Genomic DNA, 24,077 nt, shown 5'->3' with positions numbered 1-24,077 from the left:
ATGATGATACTTTTACTATTACTATTCAGTTTATCGTGGTTTTGATTTTTTTTAAGATATGTTTTAAATTAATTTATTACTGTTTGGTTGTATATTTAAGAGTTGAGTTTTAAATAGTATAATTTATTATAATTTCATGTCATGAATAATGTGGTTTTACATTGATTGGATAACGGTTTTGGAAAATGTCTTTGTGATCCACTAGACTTAGTCGAAACGCATAGGCCGGGTCTAGGGGGTTACAAAAAGTGATAATATTTAATTATTTCCTATCGAGAAGAATCAATCTCTTATACCTTAAAGCAGTCGATTCTTACTCCAATCAAATTAAAGAAATATTAAAATTTCATTATAAAGTTCATCATTAATTCAAAATACCAACACCCAAAATAATTTTAAGAGAGAAAACGATGATATCTAATTATTTCCAATCGAGAATAAATGATATCTCATACCTTAAAATAATCATTTATTACTCCAATCGAAATGAAGATATATCACTATTTTGTCTTAAAATTCAATATCAATTCGAGTGAAAACGGTAATATCTAATGATTTCCAATCGAGAATAAATGACCTCTCCTACCTTAAAGCAGTCATATATTGCTCCAATCGAAATGAAGAGATGTCACTATTCCATCTTAAAAATCAATATTAATTCGAGAGAAAACAGTAATATCGAATTATTTCAAATTGAGAATAAATGACCTCTGATGCCTTGATAAATGCTTAATTTAGTTAATATTTTACTATTAAATTACTCATTAATCATTGATTTTTGTGGCTTATTTGTTCAATTTAATTCATTTTATGTACATGAAATAAGATTATGGAAATTGCACAAAAAGGACACAATTCTGCATTTTTTTTATTTTCGGAATTAAAGCTGGCTGGAATTCGGATTTGAATTAAACTCAAGTTTAGGATAATATTTTAAATATTATATTTTATCTTTGTATTTTAGTTTATTTTAATTAAGTTTTAGGATATTATTTTTATATTTTATATTTGTTTTAGGTATTTTAGTTTAAACAGGTTTTAGTATTTTAAATAGGATTTAGAATATTATAATATTTTTTTAGTTATTTTAGTTTAAATAGTTTTAAGTGTTTTAATTAGGATTTAATATGTTTTAGCTTGTTTTTTAGGAATTTGGAGGCTATAAATACCCTCTAAGGGTGAGCCTAGAAACATATCTCTCTCATTTGAGAATAAAATCTTCTTTTTTTCTCTAGTTTTCTCTCTATTTTTCGCATACTTTTCTATTATGTTAAGTATAACTTTGGTTATGCTTAGCTAATTCTCTTTCAAGCCGAAGGCTAAAGCGAAGGCTCAATTCCAAATGTAAGAATTGTAAGGTACTTAAATCGCTTCGGATTTTCTCTCTGTTTTCTAAGCTTACTTTTCAAATCAAAACGATTTCGACATTGGTTCGGATATTGTTATGGTTAATGTTTGAAGAAGGATTTTCTTATTGAAGCATATTCAACTTCCTAAGAACACACTTAGCAAAATTGTTTGCTAAGAGGAAACTGAGATCAGAATCAGTTACTGTTGAAACGACACAATCCGAGTTGGCAGCGAATAATTGTTCTTGTAAGCTAACGTGAATCTTAAGGTAAAAATCTGGTTCGATGATCCGAGGAATTTGAGACAAAGCTGAAGTCTGAGGCTGCTTTCAAAATAAGTTTCCCTTTATCTCAATCTCTTTAATTTGTTTATTTAATTATTTTTTATTATTTAATTCTTATTTTTTATTTTAAAAACAACTTTTAAAAATCTCCCTTTTATATTTATTAATATTAATATTTACTATTATATTATTTTTCCTTTTTTATTTATTTTATTTTAATATATCTTTTCAACTTCATCTGGAATTCCATCTTCTTCTAAAATCAAGAAATGGTTTTATTAAATCAGAAACATCACAGTCCCTGTGGATCTACCCTGCTTCTCTATACTGCCTTTTCCTATTTATTTATTAAGAAGCCATGAATTATTTTGATAACAAAACGACGGTTATCAAATTGGTGTCGTTGCCTGTGACTAACGACAAGTACTGATTTATTTTTCTAGTTTTTTATTTACGACCAGAAGAAACCCAGGTGAATTAGTAGATCTAGATCTCCGGATCGAAGCAAACGCATACAACATTCTGATGGCAGAAGAATAAACGATTCGAGAACTAGTCACAGCACCTGTTACTCAGACGCCATTATGCATTAATTTTCCTAGTGGCGGGACTCTGTTTCAATTAAAGACGAGACTCATTCATCTTCTTCCCACCTTCCACGACTTTCCCACTAAAGATTCGCACAAACACTTGTTGGAATTCAATATGGTTTGCACTAGCATGAAACTACATGGAGTTACCGATGATCAAATTAAATTGAGAGCTTTCCCTTTCTCTTTAGCCGACTTGGCTAAAGATTGATTATTTTATTTACCTCCAAATTCAGTTAATTCATGGGCTGACATGAATCGAATTTTTCTTAACAGGTTCTTTCCAGCGGCTAACACAAATGAGTTACGAATGAGCATTCTTTTCATTCAGTAAAAGAACAAAGAAAGTCTTTATGACTATTGAGAGCGATTTAAAAAGCTTTGCACACGTTGTCCGCAACACAGATTAAGTGAGCAAACGTTACTTCAATCCTTTTATGAAGGCCTTTTACCAATGGTGATGAAAATAGTGGATGCCGCCAGTGGAGGAGCATTAGTCAACATGACCCCAACAACAACAAGGGAATTGATTTCAACCATGACACCCAACTCTCAACAGTTTTCAAGTGAACCCAGCCAACGAGTTCACGACATAAGTATATTTTCCCTTGAAAATAAGTTAGATAAATTAACTGAAGTAGTTAATTCACTTATTGCAGGAAATTCTGGAGCAACAAGAGCATGTGGGATATGCACAAAGCTAGACTATCCGACAAATTGTTGCCCGCTGATACAAGAAGGAGAATGGTGAGACCACCCAAACTTCAGCTATGCGGCAAATCAAATACCATCATTGGAGGAACTCATAGGGAAGTTAGCAATTTCACAAGAAAAGTTTGTTGCATCCCAGGAAAAATCCTAAAGCCAAACCGAAACACATCTTCAAGAGTTAGATAACCAAGTAAGTCGACTAGCTCAAACTATATGAAAATTAGAATCACAAGGAAGACTACCTTCTCAAAAGGAGTTAAATCTGAGAAAAAAAATGTTAGTGCTATCACACTCTGAAGTGGAAAAGTTATCTCACTCGAAGTTCCAGCAGAAAAAGTCGCACATCAGGAAGAACAAGGGGACATGTCACCTTCAGAAATACAAGGTACATCTGACTCACATCCTTCTCTTTCTTCTCATGAAATCATGCCACCACCCTTCCCATCAAGGTTGATGAAGCGTGATAAAAGAACTTAAGAAAATGAGATCTTAGAGGTGTTCCAAAAAGTTCAAGTCAACATACCTCTTCTTGAAGTAATTCGACAAGTACCAAGGTATGCTCGATTCTTAAAAGAACTTTGCACTACAAAGAGGAAATTAATGGGGCACGAAAAGGTAATTTTGGGAGAACATGTCTATGCAATTTTTCAACGAAAGCTTCCACCAAAGATGAAGGATCAAAGTATGTTCGCTATACCTTGTAAAATAGGTGATTTTAAAATTAAATGTGCATTCTGTGACTTAGGAGCTTCAATTAATGTTATGCCATTTTCTATATATAAAATGATTACTAACGAGCCTTTAAAGGAAACATGAATAACCATACAGTTGGTTGATCGATCTGTGATCTATCCAGTAGGAGTAATGGAAAACGTCTTGGTAAAGGTCGATGTATTATTCTTTCCTGCAGATTTCTATGTCATTGACATGAAACATGATAGGTCGAATTCTTATTCCGAGGTACTCTTAGGCTGACCCTTCCTAAGCATAGCACATACAAAGATCGATGTTAGAAGTGGTATACTAATAATGAAATTTGATGTGAGATCGTTGAATTTGATGTTTAAAAAGCAATAAAATACCCTGATCATGTTGAAAGAATTAATTCTGTTAATGTTATAGATCCTTTAATTGATGAATATATTGAATCTAATTTTTCTTATGATATTTTTAAGGATCCTGAACTTTACCACGAAGAGGAAGAAAGTGAGTTTGAAAATATTAATTTAATCAATTCTGATTTATCTTTATCTTCCACTAAAACTAAAGTTTTACATTCTGTTTTGCAGGAACATGAGGTAGAATTGAAGCAATTACCGAAGCATTTGAAATATGTCTTTTTGGGCGAAAATGAAACTTTGCCAGTGATCATCTCAAGTAAATTATCCGAAGGAGAAGAGGAAGCTTTGGTAGCGGTATTGCGCTCTCACAAAGAAGCCATAGGATGGACCATTACCGACATTAAAGGATAAAGTCCCTCAACTTGCATGCACAAGATCAAAGTCGAAGAAGGAGCAAAGCCATCACGTGATGGACAACGCCGATTAAATCCGCCGATAATGGAAGTAGTAAAGAAAGAAATTCAAAAACTCCTTGATGTTGACGTAATCTATCCAATTTCGGATAGTAATTTGGTAAGTCCAATTCATGTGGTTCCCAAGAAAACGGTAGTCACAGTGGTTGAAAATCAAGAAGGGGAGTTTGTGCTAACAAGAGTTCAAAATGTATGTCGATTTTGTATTGATTACAAGAAGTTGAACTCTCTTACTCAAAAATATCATTTTCCTCTTCCTTTTATAGATCAACTGATTGAAAGATTAGCTTGGAAAACTCATTATTGTTGCCTTGATGGTTTTTAGGTTTTTTCCAAATCCTAGTGGCATCAGAGGATCAAGAAAAAATTACTTTTACTTGTCCCTTCAGTACATTTGCATATAGATGAATGCCCATTGGTCTTTGTAACGCACCGGCCACCTTCCAAATATGCATGTTAAGTATATTTTCCAACTATGTGGAGAAGGGCATCGAAGTCTTTATGGATGACTTCATGGTTTATTGTAACTCTTTTAATGAATGTCTTGATAATTTAACTATTGTGCATAAAAGATGCTTAGAATAAACCTTGTTTTGAACTATGAAAAATGTCATTTTATGATTGATAAAGGGTTAATTTTAGGTCATATTATTTCCTCAAAAGGGATTGCAGTTGATAAAGCTAAAATAGATGTTATACGCTCACTTCCTTACCCCACAACTGTGAGGGAAATTCGTTCTTTTCTTGGCCATGCAGGATTTTACCGCAGGTTTATTAAGGACTTTTCAAAGATAGCACAACCTTTATGCAATCTACTTCAAAAGGATCAAGACTTTGACTTTAATTCAAAATGCAAGGAGTCTTTCGATTCATTAAAGGAAAAGTTTATTTCAGCTCCAATTGTTCAGCCGCCATATTGGAATCATCCTTTTGAACTTATGTGTGATGCATCGGACACTAGCGTTGGAGCCTTTCTCGGCCAAAACATAGGGAAAGAGCCACATATCATAGCCTACGCGTCTCGAAATTTAGACTCGGCTCAGAAAAATTATTCGACTATGGAAAAGAACTTTTTGCTATAATTTTTGCTTTAGAAAAATTTAGATGCTATTTGTTTGGTACTAAAATTACTGTTTTTTCTAATCATGCAGCTATAAGGTATTTTATGAGCAAAAAGGAAGAAAAATTGAGGCTTATCTGGTGGATTATGCTTTTACAGGAATTTAACTTGGAAATCAAAGACAAAAAGGGATGCAAAAATCTGGTAGCAGATCACTTGAGTTGAATTCCCCTTTCCACATCTGAACCACCACATAGAGAAAAATTTCCTGAAGAAAAACTGATTGTGGCACAAAGCATAACTCCATGGTGTGCAGACATGGTTAATTATTTGGCCACATACCATTAGATTTGCCGAGAGCTGAAATCAATCGAATTAAGCGAGAATCCCGATACTATATTTGGGATGATCCTTATTTATGGAAGCACTGCTCGGATCACGTAATTCGACGATGTATTGCCGAAAGTGAGGTAAACTCAATTTTACAATTTTTTCATTCTTACTCTTGCGATGATCATTTTGGGTCAAAACGTACATGTCATAAAATTCTTGAATGAGGTTTCTATTGGCCTAACATCTTTCATGATTTTTATCTATTTTGTAAAACTTGTGAAAGATGTCAACGTACAGGTAATTTAAGCCGTAGGAATGAAATGACGCTTAATTCTATATAAGTTTGTGAAATTTTTTATGTTTGGGGAATCGACTATATAGGTCCTTTTACTTCGTCATTTGGAAATACTTATATTATTTTAGCTGGATTATGTTTCTAAATGGGTGGAAGCTCAAGCCACTCGGAATAATGATGCTAAAACTACAGTTAATTTTTTGAAAAATATTTTTCCAGGTTTGGCATGCCACGGGCTATAATAAGCGACAGAGGAACACATTTCATCAACCAAGTAATCGAGTCGCTAATGAAGAAATTTGGAGTAACTCAAAGAATTGCTACTGCTTACCATCCATAAACAAATGGACAGACAGAAGTATCAAATCGAGAAAATAAAACAATTCTTGAGAAAATTGTTAAACCGGACTGAAAGGATTAGAGTTTAAAATTAACCGATGCACTTTGGGCATATCGAACTGCTTATAAAGGTCTCATTGGGATATCACCATACCGGCTTGTTTTCGGTAAGCAATGCCATTTACCCGTCGAGTTAGAACATTGGGCTTATTGGGCCGTTAAACAATGTGACATGGACATGGAAGCAATTGGTGAAGCTAAAAAATTACACATTCAAGAACTTGAGGAAATCCGAAGAAATGCCTAGGATAATGCTCGAATATTTAAAGAAAAAACAAAAGAATTTCACGATAGTAGAATTTCTTTAAAACTTTTTCTGTCAGTCAAAAGGTTTAATTATTTAACTCCAAATTTAAGCTTTTTACAGGAAAACTCAAATCAAAATGGCTCGGACCGTTTACAGTTACTCAAGTATTTCTTCACGGTGCTGTTGAAATTGAAGATAACTCAGGAGTACGATTTAAAGTTAATGGTCAAAGATTGAAACCATATTATGAAAATGCTTCATTTGATCAAATTGAAGAAATCAATTTAGAGGAACCCACGCTTTGAAAAATCATATCGTCGAGCTAACGACATTAAACAAAAGCGCTTGATGGGAGGCAACCCATTTCGTTTTATTTTCATTTTATGTATTTCATTCCATTTATTTTATTTTATCAGATGCTTAATTTTATTTTTTTCTCTGAACAGATTCGAATTCCGATCGAATATTTCTTACCTTCACCCGGGCTCGTCTCGACATGACCATGGCCTCGGTCGCCACTAGATTGGGGAGTATTCTTTTTCCCTCTCTTTGTTTTTAAATTTGATATACGTTTTGGGACAAAATGGAATAAGTGAGGGGGGAAGGATAAGCATGTGTCAAATTTTTCTTGACTTGTTTAATTGTTTGAAATTGAGTTATTCTGATGTTGATATGTTGGGATCGTTGGTTGCTAGTCTTTAATTTCACTTTATACTCTTGCTTCCTTTTGGATTATGACCATGTTTTTTTATCAAATTTAATTTGCATGATTGGTGATTGATATAGCTGGTGAATTTTTTGTTGAGTATTGATATTTCATGCTTTTGTGGATAGAGATGAACTTGACTCAATGCACATAAACTTTTCTTGTGAGATTTGAGCCTAACGAGCATACATTTTATTTCTTGCTCATTGTTTGACTTGTGTGTGCCGAACTAATTAGGATATTCTAGAACTTGTAATCACAATGCATATATAGACTACATGTTGAACGTAATGTTTTAATGTGATAGGGGCACCTAGGATAAAACCACTTTTCCCAAAAAGCCTACCCGTTTATATATCCACTAGTGAACCACGTTTGAGCCTATTTCCCTTTCTTTATTTTACAGCTCATAATTAAACCCGAAGCCTTTCTTTTTATTTTCCCTCTCTTTTCATACCCTTACCGAGACTTGAGATCTTGTATCATTGTTGTTCCACGAAAAAAATGAAAAAAAGTTGTTCATTGTTTCGAACAACAAAAAAGAAGAAGGAAAAAAAAAGGCCCTTTGTTCGGAAAAAAAAGGGGAAGAAAAAATCGATTGCTTCAATTGTCTTTCATATATTCTTTTTCCTTGTTTTGTTCTTCATTGCACTTCATGTTAATTCGTGGATTGTTCTTAATTATTTTGATCTCTTGTTTCGGTATTTTAAACCTTTCTTTTTGGTATTTTCCCTACCCTAACCTAAGCCCCGTTACACCTTGTTTAAAGACCCCTTGATTATTGCATTATGTTCATTTTTCGTAGTGGAGACTTGATTGGATTCCAAGCCTATGGTAATATTTTGGTTAGTTTCGGTTTGAGCGATTTCATTTACCCTAAACACTTTGAGCGGATATGTGTGAATCTTTGTGAGGTATTGAGTCATGTTTCACTGAAGATGGAAATTAATTGTGATATCTTGCTTACTTTAAATTTTCTTGGTTGTATCTTTTCTTGATTGTAACTTGAATTCTAAAAATATCATGGACTTAGTTCGATTGGAAATTTGAGGAATAAATTGAAATTGAAGATAACAACTTATGATTTTAATATGTTAATTGAGGAATGCTTGAGGACAACATTGAATAAGTGACGGGGAATTTGATAAGTACTTAATTTAGTTAATATTTTACTTTTAACTTACTCTTTAATCATTGCTTTTTGTGGCTTATTTGTTCATTGTAATTCATTTTTTGTACAGGACGTAAGATTCTGAAAATTGTAGAAAAATGACACAATTCTGCAGTTATTTTATTTTCGGAATCAAAGTTGGCTGGAATTCGGATTTGAATTAAACTCAAGTTTAGGATAATATTTAAAAAATTATATTTTATTTTTGTATTTTAGTTTAAATAGGTTTTAGTATTTTAATTAAGTTTTAGGATATTATTTTTATATTTTATCTTTGTTTTAGGTATTTTAGTTTAAATAGGTTTTAGTATTTTAATTAGGATTTAGAATATTATATTATTTTTTAGGTATTTTAGTTTAAATTGTTTTAAGTGTTTTAATTAGGATTTAAGATGTTTTAGCTTGTTTTTAGGAATTTGAAGGCTGTAAATACCCTCTAAGGGTGAGCCTATAAACATATCTCTCTCATTTGAGAATAAAATATTCTTTTTCTCTCTAGCTTTCTCTCTATTTTCCGCATACTTTTCTATTATGCTAAGTATGACTTTGGTTATGCTTAGCTAATTCTCTTTCAAGCCGAAGGCTAAAGCGAATGCTCAATTCCAAATGTGAGAATTGTAAGGTACTTAAATCGCTTTGGATTTTCTGTCTGTTTTCTGAGCTTACTTTTCAAATCAAAACGATTTCGACATTGGTTCGGATATTGTTATGGTTAACGTTTGAAGAAGGATTTGCTTATGGAAGCATATTCAACTTCCCGAGAACACACTTAGCAAAATTGTTTGCTAAGAGAAAACTGAGATCGAAATCAATTATTGTTGAAACAACACAATCCGAGTTGACAGCGACGAATTGTTCTTGTAAGCTGACATGAATCTTGAGGTAAAAATATGTTTCGATGATCCGAGGAATTTGAGATAAAGCTGAAGTCTTAGGCTGCTTTCACAATAAGTTTCCCTTTATCTCAATCTCTTTAATTTTGTTTATTTAATTTTTTTTTATTATTTAATTCATATTTTTTATTTTAAAAACAACTTTTAAAAATCCCCTTTTATATTTATTACTATTAATATTTATTATTATATTATTTTTTATTTTTTTATTTTATTTTAATATATCTTTTCAACTTCATCTGGATTTCTATCTTCTTCTAAAATCAAGAAAGAGTTTTATTAAATCAGAAACACCACAGTCCCTATGGATCGACCCTGCTTCTCTATATTGCCTTTTCCTATTTATTTATTAAGAAGCCAAGAATTATTTTGATAACAAAACGACGGTTATCATGCCTTAAAGCAGTCATTTAGTACTCCAATCGAAATGAAAATATATTATTATTCTCAATATTGATTCGAATGTTATTATTTTGAAAACCCATTGGAAAACACATGCAAAAATAAAGTAAATTAAAAGCATATCAAGAAAGTATAATTAATTATTTATTTTATCAATATTTAATGAGAATAAGGATGTTCAATTATTTAAATATCTCGAGACGAGACCTTAGATTCAATCTAACAGTCTTTTCTCGATGAATTTAATTAAAAGAACATGATATTTTCCCCAATCCCCGAATTTTAAAATGAAATCGATTTAATTCGTGTTATTAAATGAGATATACTTTCATTTTAAAATTATAGAAAATAACTTTCTTTTACGTTAAGACATTCACTTTATGACAATATTAAAATGAACGAATATTACCCTTAGTCAATTTATTTCAATTCGAGTCAAGAGATGCTTATGATGTTATCATGCAAAATTAATTCAGGACTAAAATGAACTAACATGTAAGCAACATGCAAAAATTAAAATAAAATAAAAATAGGACTAAAACATAAACAATCAAACTATCATATCAAAATTAAAATAAAATAAAGTATACAAGTGACTAAAATGAGCATGCTTAATATTGGGTGCTAAAATTTCAAAGAATAAAAATAAATAAAACATGTGTACTAAATTAAAATAAACTAAAATTGCATGGCTAAATTAAAATAAATAAAAAAGATAGATTCTGGTTCGAAATACAAACATGTAAAAACAATAGGGGTTGTTTCCTAAATATTCCATTTTTTCCTAGCCTAAAATATACATTCGAATAAAAAAATAAAAATTATTAAATCAATCCATAAGCATTTAAAAAATTAAACATTCACTACACATGACCAAAATGTAAAACATGCATAAATATACAGGGACTAAACAAAAAATAACTCTAAAAATATATAACATGCATAAAAGTGGGTAAATTACAAAAAAATCCATACATGTGACTAACATGCAAAAACACGGCTAAAATAGGGGGGTTAAACATAAAATAACCCTAAAAATATAAAGCATGCATGAAAAAGGGGAAATAACAGGTTCGATCCTTATAGATGAATGTTTTGCAAAAAAATGCATAACTTAGGGGGACCTAAGTGCAATTTTCTCCTAAAGTTTTCTATAAAAGTCACTTTATCTTTTTTTCATTTTCCTTTTTTTAAATATAGAGAGAGAAGGGATTTCTCTCTAAAAATTGACCCCCCGCAAACCGCTGGTCGCGCCGCCGTCACCGGTGGTCGTCGGCCACCAAATTTCACCATGAGGCTCGCCTCGACCTCCTTGTCTCTAATCTGGGCTTAGTTTCACGCGAATCGACCTCTAACATCATGAAATAAGGTCGAGACTCTTCAGCTTTCGGCTCATCGATCTCTTTTGTTAGTCGTTGGATCACCTCGATTCTGGAGTATATTGCTCCCGGGGACACACTACGCTTTCTCATTGTTCGGATTAGTGAAAGGAGGCCCCGTTCGCTGACGAGACTCTGGTCAATAGGTAAAACCCCTATCCTTTTCCTCTTTTATTTTTTGATTTCTATTTTCTTTTTATTCGAAAACTAAAAAAAGTAAAACACCAAAAATACCTTAGAATATTTTGACTCTTTTTTTTGTTTCTTTTTTTTCTTTTTCGAAACTGGAAAATGAACCCCTTTCATTACAACTTTCGGGGGATTTTATAACCCTTTGTACATATATGTTTCTTTTACTTGTTAAATGAAATCAAATCATTACATGGAAATCATTGTGATGTTGTGTGAAGTGTTGGGGTTGCTTGTTGATATGTGTTTCTGACATGGCAGGGGGTTTGGTTGGTGGCATCAATGGTGGCAGATGACTGGTGGAGATGGGTGGTGGAAGAAGCTTGATCTAGACCGTTGGATGGGTCCAGATCGAATGGCTGAGATGAGTGGCGGCTAGAGCTAAGGGTAAAACTCTAACAGGGTTTTGGGCCACTCAAGTAGGCTCCTTACTGGGTCAGAACCATTGCGTTAGGCCTGGATCTTCATTGGGCTTGGTGTTGGGTCATTGTAATTTGATTTGTTTCATCTGAAACTAGGCCTAGTTTTGTGTTTGGGCCCTTGTTGGATCTGTAAAAAAAAGCAATGATAATAATAATAATAATAATAATAATAATAATAATAATAATATAAAAATATTGGGACGAAAACCGCTGTCGACAAAAATATTAAGCCTTATAATGAATTAAGGTCTGAAACCACTTATTGAGTCAAACAAACAAATTAATTAACCAATAAGGAGATGAATTGACAAGTGTCCTTTGTAAAAAAAAACCTACTTAATTCACTAATTCTTAAGAAGATAGTAAACCTTGTAGATAAAATATTTCAGAAAGAATTTATGAACTAGACGGTGATTGATAAAATAATGTTTTATTATAATTTCCAATATGATTTCTGCGTACAAGACCATTTATATTTGGTAGTAAAACATTGATTTTGATGCTGAGATCTAATTCAATCTCAGTAGATTTCATGAGATGAAAAAAGAAAGAAAGAATATGAATGGATTTCAATATTTTTATTAAACGTGAATGAATTTATGTTTTTTAACATTCTAATATGTCACATGGTTGTATCAATTCTATTTTAGCCATAATAAATTTATGTACACCTTACATCGAATGTTATTCGAATCCAACTTAAATAAAAGTAACATTTTATCCTTTTTAACATTAGGATCATTCCTTGAATTTGAAAAAAATATGGAGTAATATATGTAGGGATGAAATGAGCATATGTTAAGTTTCTAGTAAACGTGACCCAAATCAATAAATTATACCATTCACATAAAATTTCATTTGATCCGTATTTAAGGTGACTTCATATATACTATCTTTTGAGATAAAATTTGCTCCTAACCTAATACACACGTCTTAACTTTATTTGATACAATAAGGATTTAATTGAATAATAATAATATAAAGAGTGATATTATTGTAATTATCCTTAAATATATAAGATATAATTATATTATTTTTCGAACCGATTCAAGTTGGATATTTTTATATCCCAAACCCAAACTCGAACCAAACCTAATTTTTAATTTTTTTTAATCTAATAAGACCGATTCAAATAGTGACTGGAATGGGCATGGGTAGGGTTGGATTTTCGGTCAACCCGACCCAACTTGAAAATTATACATCCTCCACCCGAACCAACCCTACTTTTTGAGATAAACTCCTAACCCGACCCGATCCGGCCCAAAATAATATTTATTAAAAATATTATTTTTATTCAATAAAAATAAGGATTTAATTGAAAAAAATAAAATATAGATGGATATTATTGTAATTATTTCTAATTATAAAGGTAAAGTTATATATTTTTCTCGAGTCGGGTCGAATCGAGTATTATTTACTTTAAACCCAAACACGATCTGATCCGAACTCTAATCTTTTAAAAAAAATTCGACCCAATCAAATTAAATTATATTATAATCTATTAGATTTGAGTCTCATGCTTATCCTAATACCGACCCATCCCTAAATATATTAACAAGGTCCGTGAGTTGATCCAAAAAGGAAAAAGTATCAATTGAGACATTAAAATAAAGTAAGAAGAGGTGTGTGTGTTTGGAGTTCGAGTAGTTGAAAGCCCATATAACCAACAACAAGAACTTCATCTGCTTCTGAGAAATTGTTACCCTCACCATTTTCACGTCATGGCCGATCTGGCATTGCATAAATTAGCCATGTCAGGCCCCACTCTCGCCTCCATGATCCAACGCCTCTCATCCTCCGCTGCCGACGTCGACGGTCTCCTCTTCGGCCACGTCACTTACATCGCCCCTTCCACTCTCCCCGACGACGATTCCGCCCAAACTACCCTCGATTCGCAACTCGTCGCCACTATCTCCGGCTTCCTCTGCTTCCCTTCTCTTCTCTCCTTCTACGACTCACTCGGCCGAGTTGACACCTCCCGACTCTCTTCCACTACTCACCTCAACCACAAACCCCTCATCGGTTGGTTTTCCTCGCGCCGCAAGACTCCCCTCCGCCCTTCCATGCGTGAGTTCTGCGTCACTCGTTCTCTCTCCTCCACCCCCAATCTCTCCCTTCCAATCCAAAACTCTGATCCCGATTCCCTTTTCGCTCCGTCCATTTTCCTCCTCTTCACCACTCCCCTACAAGACCAATTCATTCAAACCAACCAGTATCGGGCCTTCCACTTCCAATCATCCAGACCCTGTTTTAATCCGCTGTCAATCGATGTTGTTAACATTGGACCCTCGTTTAGAGGCCATTACGGGTCATTTAGCCCCACCTCTGCGCTACCCTTTTTGAGCTGCGAGTTGAGGAGCTTAACGCCCATGAATGAAGATAGAAATGAGGAGACTTTAATTGGAATGAAACAGACGGAGAAGGATCAATCCTTGTTGGATACGTGCGCCGAGGGAATGCAAGTTGGGAGATTGAGCCGGTTAATCGGACCGGAAGCTACTAACTACACCGCTGGATTAGAGGATTTATACGAGAAAATGCTTTTGAAGACCGAAAGCTTGGCCAGGCTCGTTGAAGCCAGCTCCGCTAAAGTTCTTGAACAGGTGAGTTTATTATTATTATTATTGTGTTCTTTGTGCATGGCAGGCTATATATTTTTGGATAAGCTCATTTCAGGCTACTTTCTAAACGAATTTGTTTACCAGGAAAATCTGAATAGGAAGTTACGGTACAAAGTTGCCAGGTCTGTTGGGGTCGAATAATTGCTTCCTATTTCATGCTAGGTAATTACTTGTATTTCATTTGATTTGTTTTTCCCCAAGTGATCCTACTTTATATCACATTTTTAGATAATCACTTTATGGCATAACTACTTTAGTTTACGTGCATTGCTTGTTGTTGCCAATTGAATGACTTGAAGGTGGAACATGTTTCTGTTATGTTCCAAATGAACTTACTAAGGATAGATAAATAGTTTCTGGCATAACTAAACTAACTAGTTTCTTGTTGTTTCTGGACTAAATGTGCTGACACACCTTGTTTTATCGAATTCCAGTGTTGTTTGATTTTGATTCCTGTTTTATGGACAATGATGGATGGTTTCAGGGTTTTTACTGTTTGGAGAAACTAGTTTCCTCCTTTTGGACCTCACTTTATGTTTGCCTGTTACATTACTACGATATGTTCTGTAGTCGGCTTTAATTAACTAAAATTTAATACAATATGGGCATGATGAAGGTTCTCTATATGTAGGTGTCACATACAGAGAACACCTGCAGGAGGTAAGATTGTGGATTAAAAGGATTATAGCTGCATGATGTGCTTGAAAGGATTTTGGTAGCTTTTTCCAGAAATCAGCTTTCAATGTTCTGTTCTTTAGCATTATGATTCATATTCATTTACGTCCAGGGAAACAATATTGTTCTTCCTTTCAATGGTTTAGAAAAATCATTATGGTTAGAAAACGGTGTTATTCTTATTATGTTTATGTTTCAATCTGGTTAAGAGGGTATATTGATCTTTTTTTCCATAATTAATCAAATTAAATGCTTTTCTGGTACCAAAACTTTATAGATAGATATTGGAAAGTTTGTCACTAACATCTTGGTGTATACATTGACCATGCTGCTGTGGTTTGTATAATGTGATACTTTTGCGCCATAAGAAGTTGATAGGCTAGATTTTACTGGGGAAAAATGGAAATAAGAAAGAACCGAAAAACAATTGGTATCACCAATTATATTTCTTCGCCTTCTGTTGGACTTACTGGTTTCCTTGCTGATTCTTTGAAGACAGAAAATTGATGATGCTGGAGTCGACCGTTTGAAAAATTATTCAACTTTGATGTTTCATAAGGTTGTGTTTATTTCATGACAATTGAACATGAGTTGATGGATTGAACCTGCAGTTGCCGCCAGTAACTCATGAACTGAAGATTTCCTAAGTTGGTCCATAAATCCAAGGGTGGATTTGAAGATTGACTGTTTTTAATTACGTATGGTGTTGTAATTTATTATCTTTCTTCAGCCTTTGCTCTAAAGTCTTTTTTTTGTACTTTCGGGGACACAATAGTATGGTTAATGATATAAAAAAGAAATGAGATTCATTTCTGATCATGTATTGTTACTTTGTTAGGAAATTCTCTTCAACAATTTATCCAGTTTATGCTAATGCTATGAATGATGTATATGATATATCATTAGCATTTACACTACGAGAAGAATAAGCCCTGGTAAAGAGAATATATACCATCAAAGTTCAACTATATGAAAGTATATACATTAAGCTGGGCTGTAAACAAATTCACATTGGTGGAGTCAATTCAATTCTGACATGTAACCGGGTGATGCCATCTTAAAAGTATGGAAAATCTTGTGTTCATTCTGAATCCAATTAGCCTGAATTAGAAGTTAAATATGAATGCTGCTTGCCACCACCTTCTCACATAGACTGAAAGCTTTGGCCCTGCCAACTTAGATGCTTTCTTCTTAATCTTATCCCTTTCCTCTCTCCATATCACAATAAATCATTTTCCATGGCCCACTTTTTGTGCCCAACCTAGCACATTAAACAGTCCACTCATCTGATGAGATTTCAAATTCATAGGATATTTTATTTTTCCTTCCTAATTAACAGATTAGGTTACCTCCAAAATCCAGCAACCACACGCAAGGTCATGAAGAGGAATAAGCCAGTCCACACTCCACCAAGACTGAACAAAGAATCAGCCACCACTAGGAATGCACATGAGATCAATCCAACTACCACCTACACAATCACATTTGGGAAATATATCAGTTTATCAAAAATTATTACAGCATTTAATTCATACTTAGTCATAGATTAGAAAGAAAGGAAGTTAAAACAACCATAGACACGGCAGCATATTCGAAGTCTGAAACCCCATAGTAGAGCCCATCAAGAACAAATGCCACGGCATTCACTGGCTGAGACCCAGCAACAAACTTCATGCAAAATAGCATTAATGTTAGATAGCCTACCTGTCACAACACTTGATGCATGTGTTGAAAACAACTCGACCAAACTCACTTGAATACAGCAAAAAACCTCAAGCTGGTGTTTCAAGGTGGCTAGAGACTCTTAAACTATCAAAAAGATTCTGAGAACCAAAACCCATCTACAAGTTCTTGTAAAGAATACACAAGGAGGCCACTTACCAAAGTACCAGACCAGGCAATTTGGAGAACAGCTGAATCTGTTGTAAATAAGCCAGAAATTGCTCCAAATCCAATTAATAAGAAGACGGCCAAAGAAAATCCCGTTACCAAACCAATCTGCTCAAAACTCAAGGGACAATACAATAAAACTATTTTAGTTATAGATGAAAGGGAAATTAATTTCAAAGAAATGGACAACTAACTTTTATAAACCTTTAGAACACTGTAAATCACTTTGCGAGCTTGTTGATAATTTGCTTGGGAGTAATTAGTGGCAAGAAGAGCCTGTCGCAGAATACGAAAAGATGATTGATAAGTAGATTTAAAAGAAAAAAAGATTCCATTTAGTGCTACTTAAATGGTGTTTCCATAAATATACATTTGGATCTTCCTAACTAAAAACACTGGACATGCTACCTGACCAGAGAGTGCTAAAGCATCAGTTAGCAAAGATACCGCCAACCAAACTTGAACGCAAATCTGATGACCAGCCATAGGAATGGGGCCCTGTCTAGCTGCCAGTGATGTTGCAAGTGTCAAAGTTCCAAGGGTCGCTATTGTCCTGCCTATAAGAAGTCCACCTGCAGGTACCGTAACCATTTCCTTAAATTTTGTTGTTTCAAAATTGAAGTACTTTAGAGGTTGTCTGTTGTTAAGGCTCATTTTATGTGGCTTAACGATAAGAAAAAATAGGCAAATACACAAAGTACTACTTAAGATCAACAAGAAAATAACAGCTATGGCTTGCCTTAATCTAAGGCATTGTATGACTAAGATATTCTAACCTCGAATAGAATCAATGTCAATGTAAGAAAGGAACAGGTTTCGCTATTATATCTATAGAGTAAAAATTACTTGAGCTACTAATCTAATCCCTCCTAATATGATGAATTTGTACAAAATGCATTCCAAAGAAGCTCTTTTCTTTCTCTTGAAACTTTTATGCTGCAATTTTCTTCCATATAAGATAGACCTCGACTATTTAGTATTTACTTTAAAACTGACACACCAAATTTTATATAGGGAGCACCAAACGAAATTGAACATTGCTAAAATTAGCTGGTAAGAAATGTACCAGATTTTATGTAGAGGGGAACTTTTCTCCAGTCAACATTCGGAGAGATCAGTGCAACTTTCCCATTCAACTCCCAGAGAAGAATAATGGCAATCAGATATCTAGTTAGAGAACAAAAAGGTTCAGCAGAAGTAAAATATCAACAGAAAATTCAGAATTTGTAGAAATGTTATGAGCCAAGTATACTTGATTCATTAAGTTTACCACATTTTTGACGTAACTCAGAAATCACAGTAGCAACTGCAGCACCTCTAACACCAAAACCAATAGGAAATACCAAGATTGCATCCAATATTGCATTTAGTAAGCTGCCTGCACCTGTTAATTCAAGGAAGAAATCAACTATATGAAATTATGAATCAAGAAAATAACTAACCTTCTAGCATGATATTTGTTCCACAGGTTAAACTACAATACTTTTCTGATAGGGAAGAATGCTATTCAAGAAGAGTTGGAGCTACTTCTTGAAAATAAATCAACCATAGTGGGATGACAGGCAATCTTGTTTACAAACTAATATGTAAATGAATTAGTATGAGGAGCTGAAATTAGATATTCAAAGTGGGAAAATGAAAAAAGGATAATGGTAAAAATGTAGCCTATGATCTGCTGTGCCCATCAACTCAAACTAACTTTTTCAATCTTTCTTGGTCATTGGTTACTGGCTCTGGCTGGGGTTCAGCAATACTTAAATAACAGAAATCTTATAAATCTTCTCATATGCTAATAAATCATTGGTTTTTGCAGATGAGAAAATAGGGCTGGCCAGGTTTTAGACTCCAACACATGAGCTGTGTTGCAGTAAAACATAATTCGAGAAATTGAAACAGAAGGCCTGCTGCAATACTTACCAATGGCATACAAAGGTGTCTTGGTATCCTTAAATCCACGAAAAGTGCCTTGAGCAGCAAGTGCTATTACAATCGGCGGGGCACCAAAGGCCCTCCATGTCAGAAATTGTTCAGCTGGTCCACGCATTGGTGAATCCTAAGAAGTAAGGCAAGGAAAAGAAAGAAAGAAGAAAGGAAAGAAATGGAATAAGATATATCAAATCGACCTTAAAATTTTCAAAAAATATTAACAAAATACATCATCAGCTAGCCTGACATACAATAGGTATACCCATGATATTCAGTAAGAAACCCGAACCAACTGAGAGTGCAACTGCTTCTGCAAGGCCAAGGCCAGCTGCAAGTGCCAGGGAAGTGGATACCGAGGGAAGAACTTTCTTGCCTTGATGCTCAAATTCACCATCTTAATCATATCAAAACCCCCAGAGTCAATTAAAAGTTCAAACAAAATAGTATCATGATAAAACTGCAACTGCTTATTTAATATCTTTTCACTTTAAATTACCATCATTGCTTTTTCTAATTAACACTTGCTCTTCAGCAACAAAGGATGTTGTGATATTTAGTAAAGGAACATTAAACAATTTTGACACCAGATTGAATATTGATACTGATACACCAACCGCCGCCAATTCAACCGACCCTGCACCACAAAACCCAAAACTTATTAGCCACTGTTCAATTTCATTTTTAGGGAAAATGCTAAATACATGGTTAGTGTGATTAACATGTAAAGCTACAAATGAAAGCCTGACAAGATCATAAATACCAAGATGATAGAATAAAAAAAACAAATAAGAGTACCCAAATGACCAACAAAGGCTGTATCAACAAATGAAGCAATGGGATCAGCAGCCAAAGCCAACGCAGCAGGCAGTGCAATAGATAAAATATCCGAACCAAGCTCATCTATCTTAAACCCATCTCTGCAAAACTCTCTCAGACAGATTACAACAAAGTAAAAGGACTCTCAAATGTTTAAAGTTTCACCAACATAGCAAGTTTAACAATTATTATCAGTCAGAAAAATATGTACCTTAACCGGCCAAAAAGCGGAAAAGACGGGTTAGATTCAGGAAAATTCACAGGTTCGCGAGGGAGAGGGGACCGAGATTTCCTAGGCTGTTTTTGGCGGGACGATTCGAGCGAAGTGTTGGAATTGTTGTTTTTAGATGCCTTGGGATGAAGAAGAGTTGGAGTAGAGAGTGAGAAACTGCGATTTGTAGAGAGCTTGCGAGAATGAAAAGGGTTGTTCGCAACATCTGATATAGAGAGAAAGTGAGAGATAGTGGCTCTGGCGGCAGCCATGGAGTTATTGAGCAGCTGCCTGCCTCTTTGGCTCCGGTCGAGACCGAGAGAGCTGGACTTTGAATCGTAGTGAAGCTGTCTGTGAGGGGAACTGCAAGCCACAGGTTTCAGTTTTTGTTTGTGGTGGAGGTAAAATAATCTAGTACTTCAAAAATATCAACCAAAATTTAACGGCAACAACCCGCCCAAACTTTGACATTCAAATAAAACAAAGCTCGTTCTTTTTGGCATGCAACGAGTAGAGAGCTTGCGAGAATGAAAAGGGTTGTTCGCAACATGTATAGAGAGAAAGTGAGAGATAGTGGCTCTGGCGGCAGCCATGGAGTTATTGAGCAGCTGCCTGCCTCTTTGGCTCCGGTTCGAGACGAGAGAGCGACTTGAATCGTAGTGAAGCTGTCTGTGAGGGAACTGCAAGCCACAGGTTTCAGTTTTTGTTTGTGGTGGAGGTAAAATAATCTAGTACTTCAAAAATATCAACCAAAATTTAACGGCAACAACCCGCCCAAACTTTGACATTCAAATAAAACAAAGCTCGTTCTTTTTGGCATGCAACGAGGACGAATATGTTTGCAAATATCGATTATCCTTTTAATTTAGATGGAGAATCATAATTGACGACTGATTTAGATTAAAAAAAAAACGTAATCGATAATCGTGGTGTTTGAATAAAAAGCACTTTGTAGCTTAGGAGAAAAAATACTTTCAATCCCTTTCTTGTCTGTTACTGAGACTATATGTTAACCCCGAATTAACTCTTTTCGCATGCTTGGGTTCTTTCTAGGATCATGAATGTTATGTACAGATTAAAAAATGTATAAATATAGTTGCCGATTAACATATTTGGTTAGGAACAGATTTCTCAAATTTATCAAGAGTCTTGTTGGCGACTTATGTTATTAAGTAGATCCTTCATGAATTGTTGATTACTGGTAGATATGTAGAGTGGTATTTCTGAAGTCTTTCGTTATTGAGGAAGTATCATAAAGTGGTTCAACTTGAGACTTGATACCTCAAAGATTTGATGAAGGTGTCAAATAGGTCACGATGGTTGATGGCGAATCGTCCTTTCTGATTTAGACGGATGGTATATCGATCATTGGCTGATGTCGATGTTCTTGGTCTCTCTGAGAAAATAGATTTGATTTCGATAGTCGGTTTCCTATTGATTTTGCCAAATCATGTGAGACTAGTTAAAAGATATATTGGATAACTGTGACTTCCCAATAGGAGAAGTGCCCAGAGGCTATGCGTTTGGGGGTATACTCCCTGAATCTTGGACACATATGTTGGCAAACAATTTTGTATTCGGAGGTGGTATAGAACGCGTGTTGGAATTATCTTGGGTGATATTTCCTTTAGTGTTGTGTTTGATTTCCACGAAGGATTCCCAAAGCTCCATTGAGATTGATGGTAGTTTCGTAGATAGACTTTGGTGCTTTTATAAATTATACGAGGTTTGTTATCTAAGCGTGCTATTTGCTTTAGGTGTGTAATTTTTGTAAAATTATATCGGAGGTCTCTTCAGACTTGCACATGCCCTCTTACGTTGGATTTTTAGGGCTCGTGGTTGTTTTTGAGGTAAGCCTAATGGTTTTTTTGTTCGGGGAGTTGTCTCTATGCTTATGTTATACTTTTTTAGTTTAAGCATGTGCATGTCTTCTTGCAAAAGTTTCTCAACGTTGTATGAGGAAATTTTATTTGGATCGATACTCGTGTAATCTGAAAATTTGATATCGTTTATGAATTTTACTCAAGTTTCTGGTTTTAGTGTTTTATTTGTTTAGTGTGGGATTTTATAGTTTACGAAGTTATCTCGAAATGTCTCCAGATTCATGTACTCTTTTGTGAAAGGCTCTCGATGCCTTTGTATGCCACTCTAGGAGATACTCAACGTTTTATCAAAAATCTTTGCATTTTATGAAGGTCGAGGATAAGTTACCTCAATTCTAGCGGAGGCATATTTTTCCAATGTAACACCCTAAACCTAACCTTTACATGTCATTAAGTTCACAAATGTCACATTCGATCATTGAAGTGATCTTAAACTTTACAAACTCTAACTCCACGATTAAAATTTTTAAAATGATTTGCAAAAAATATGAAAAACATAAATATTCACAACAACAAAACTATTCTACATCGGCTTTTTAGCGGCGTTTAGAGGGTAAACGCCACTAACTTTAAACATATAGCGGTGTTTACATACCAAACACCGTAAAATGGTAACTTTAGCGGTGTTTTTAGCAAATGTCGTATTAGGGTTAATCTATAGTGGTGTTTTTTCAATAAACACCACAACATGGTAGTACTTTTGCGACGTTTTTATACAAACGCTGCAATAAGTTCATCTTTAGTGGTGTTTCCTAAACAAACAACGCACCGAAGAAGTACTATAGCAGTGTTTTTACAAAAATGTCGTAATAGGGTTAATTTATAGTGACATTTTTCAACAAACGCTGTAATATGGTAGTACTTTCGCGGTGTTTTAATACAAACGCTGCAATAGGTTCATCTTTAGTGGCGTTTCCTAAACAAACAACGCACCGAAGAAGTACTATAGCAGTGTTTTTACAAAAATGTCGTAATAGGGTTAATCTATATTGACATTTTTTTCAAAAAACACCAAAACAAATTAATATGTCAGCGGCGTTTTTGTACAAATGTCGTAATAAGGTTCATCTATAGTGACATTTTTTCAATAAACGACGCAACATTGTAGTAAGTTAGCGGCGTTTTTATACAAACGCCGTAATAGGTTCATCTATTGTGGCGCTTGTTTTAAAAACGCCGAAAAATCACGTACATTAGTGGCATTTTTTTTCCTGTAAACGCCGCGAAAAGATAAATATATTCCCCCTTTCTCCTGCCCGATCCCTAATTCTCCAGACCCTAACCCAACACATCCACCATAGCCTAGCGACCACCACCAGCGTAGCATCCCGCCGCTGTCGCACTCTTCCGGTCGCCAACTGCCAACGACCTGCAGGTATGTCTTTCTTCTCTACCGTACCCTATTTTCTTTCTATAATCGGTAAAAATGTTGTTCCCAAAACTTAAAGTTTTTGTATCCATCCAAACTGTTAGTGTTGCTTAGCTATAGTCATTATTGTTTTTGATGGGGCGATAATGACTGATCACAGAAAATGATCATTTGTTATTGTGGATGAGTCAAGGTAGATTGTTTTATTTTCCCAGTGTCAGAACAACTTAATTTTTGAAATTTTCTTATCTCAATCTTTTTCAAACATTTAATCGACATAGTTGCTTTCCAGAGTCTTAAAGATAGTTTTGATGGGTGCTTTTCTTGGCGATAAATTATTAATGAAGTGACCATCTTCATATACGAATTGCTTATATTATTAGAGGTGCAAAGTCCCCCCCAGGTACAATCTTATTTTCCTCTTGTGTCGTTCATATTGCATGGTTGCAGGCTGACGACGAAGAGAAGTGAAGTTGGGCCTATGCCTATATCATTACGGCGTAGTAGTTGCTTGAGTCATTATGAACAACATTGTTACTTTCTTTCTTTCTTCTCTGCTAACTGCCGTATCCTATATCATTATGAAGTGACCTCTACATGCCCAGTTAAATACCCATCATTGTACTATGATACTCCCACTAAGATTCATATGAAGTTATTGTTTTTCCATCATGATCTTTAAAACTTGTAACCTACAAACCAAAACAATCTGAGCGTTGAGC

At 34.5% G+C, this 24,077-nt stretch overlaps 2 protein-coding genes across 4 annotated transcripts; one reads left to right on the top strand and one right to left on the bottom strand.

The window, feature by feature from the left end:
- The first annotated feature begins 13,655 nt into the window (after positions 1–13,655).
- On the top strand, positions 13,656–16,073 carry LOC120146053 (BRISC complex subunit Abraxas 2-like). 3 transcript variants are annotated; one of them, XR_005518179.1, is made up of 4 exons: positions 13,656–14,567; positions 14,670–14,747; positions 15,217–15,245; positions 15,760–16,073. XR_005518179.1 is itself a non-coding variant. In XM_039159722.1 (3 exons), exons 1-2 carry the CDS (start codon positions 13,686–13,688, stop codon positions 14,724–14,726), a joined length of 939 nt encoding a protein of 312 aa, XP_039015653.1. In that variant the 5' UTR covers positions 13,656–13,685; the 3' UTR covers positions 14,727–14,747; positions 15,756–16,073. The 3 variants fall into 3 exon arrangements, 2 of the variants coding, with proteins under 2 accessions (XP_039015653.1, XP_039015654.1); XM_039159722.1 differs by lacking the exon at positions 15,217–15,245 and having other exon boundaries at positions 15,756–16,073; XM_039159723.1 differs by lacking the exon at positions 15,217–15,245 and having other exon boundaries at positions 15,760–15,787.
- A 185-nt stretch (positions 16,074–16,258) lies between these two features.
- LOC120146052 (protein DETOXIFICATION 44, chloroplastic-like) lies at positions 16,259–20,555 on the bottom strand. The gene is made up of 13 exons (XM_039159721.1): positions 20,104–20,555; positions 19,872–19,993; positions 19,573–19,710; positions 19,328–19,470; positions 19,068–19,203; positions 18,438–18,534; positions 18,217–18,317; positions 17,559–17,722; positions 17,355–17,426; positions 17,142–17,258; positions 16,833–16,928; positions 16,610–16,731; positions 16,259–16,521 (listed from the first exon to the last, which is right to left on the bottom strand). The coding sequence occupies exons 1-13, from the start codon at positions 20,373–20,375 to the stop codon at positions 16,458–16,460; spliced, it is 1,644 nt and encodes a 547-aa protein (XP_039015652.1). The 5' UTR covers positions 20,376–20,555; the 3' UTR covers positions 16,259–16,457.
- Between the last annotated feature and the right edge of the window lie 3,522 nt (positions 20,556–24,077).

Source organism: Hibiscus syriacus, unplaced genomic scaffold (assembly GCF_006381635.1).
Source record: "Hibiscus syriacus cultivar Baekdansim isolate YM2019G1 unplaced genomic scaffold, ASM638163v2 tig00110895_pilon, whole genome shotgun sequence".
Classification (NCBI taxonomy): Eukaryota; Viridiplantae; Streptophyta; class Magnoliopsida; order Malvales; family Malvaceae; genus Hibiscus; species Hibiscus syriacus.
This window is presented reverse-complemented; position numbering and strand designations above follow the sequence as displayed.

What these genes read in the sequence shown, in the direction of transcription:
- LOC120146053 (XM_039159722.1), top strand. Translation starts at nt 13,686, where the DNA reads ATGGCCGATCTGGCATTGCATAAATTAGCCATGTCAGGCCCCACTCTC. An exon ending in CCGCTAAAGTTCTTGAACAG is followed by an intron (nt 14,568 to 14,669) that starts GTGAGTTTATTA and finishes TTTGTTTACCAG; the next exon opens with GAAAATCTGAATAGGAAGTT.
- LOC120146052 (XM_039159721.1), bottom strand. Translation starts at nt 20,375, where the DNA reads ATGGCTGCCGCCAGAGCCACTATCTCTCACTTTCTCTCTATATCAGAT. An exon ending in AATTAGAAAAAGCAATGATG is followed by an intron (nt 19,471 to 19,572) that starts GTAATTTAAAGT and finishes GATATGATTAAG; the next exon opens with ATGGTGAATTTGAGCATCAA. An exon ending in TGATTTACAGTGTTCTAAAG is followed by an intron (nt 17,259 to 17,354) that starts GTTTATAAAAGT and finishes AGTTTTGAGCAG; the next exon opens with ATTGGTTTGGTAACGGGATT.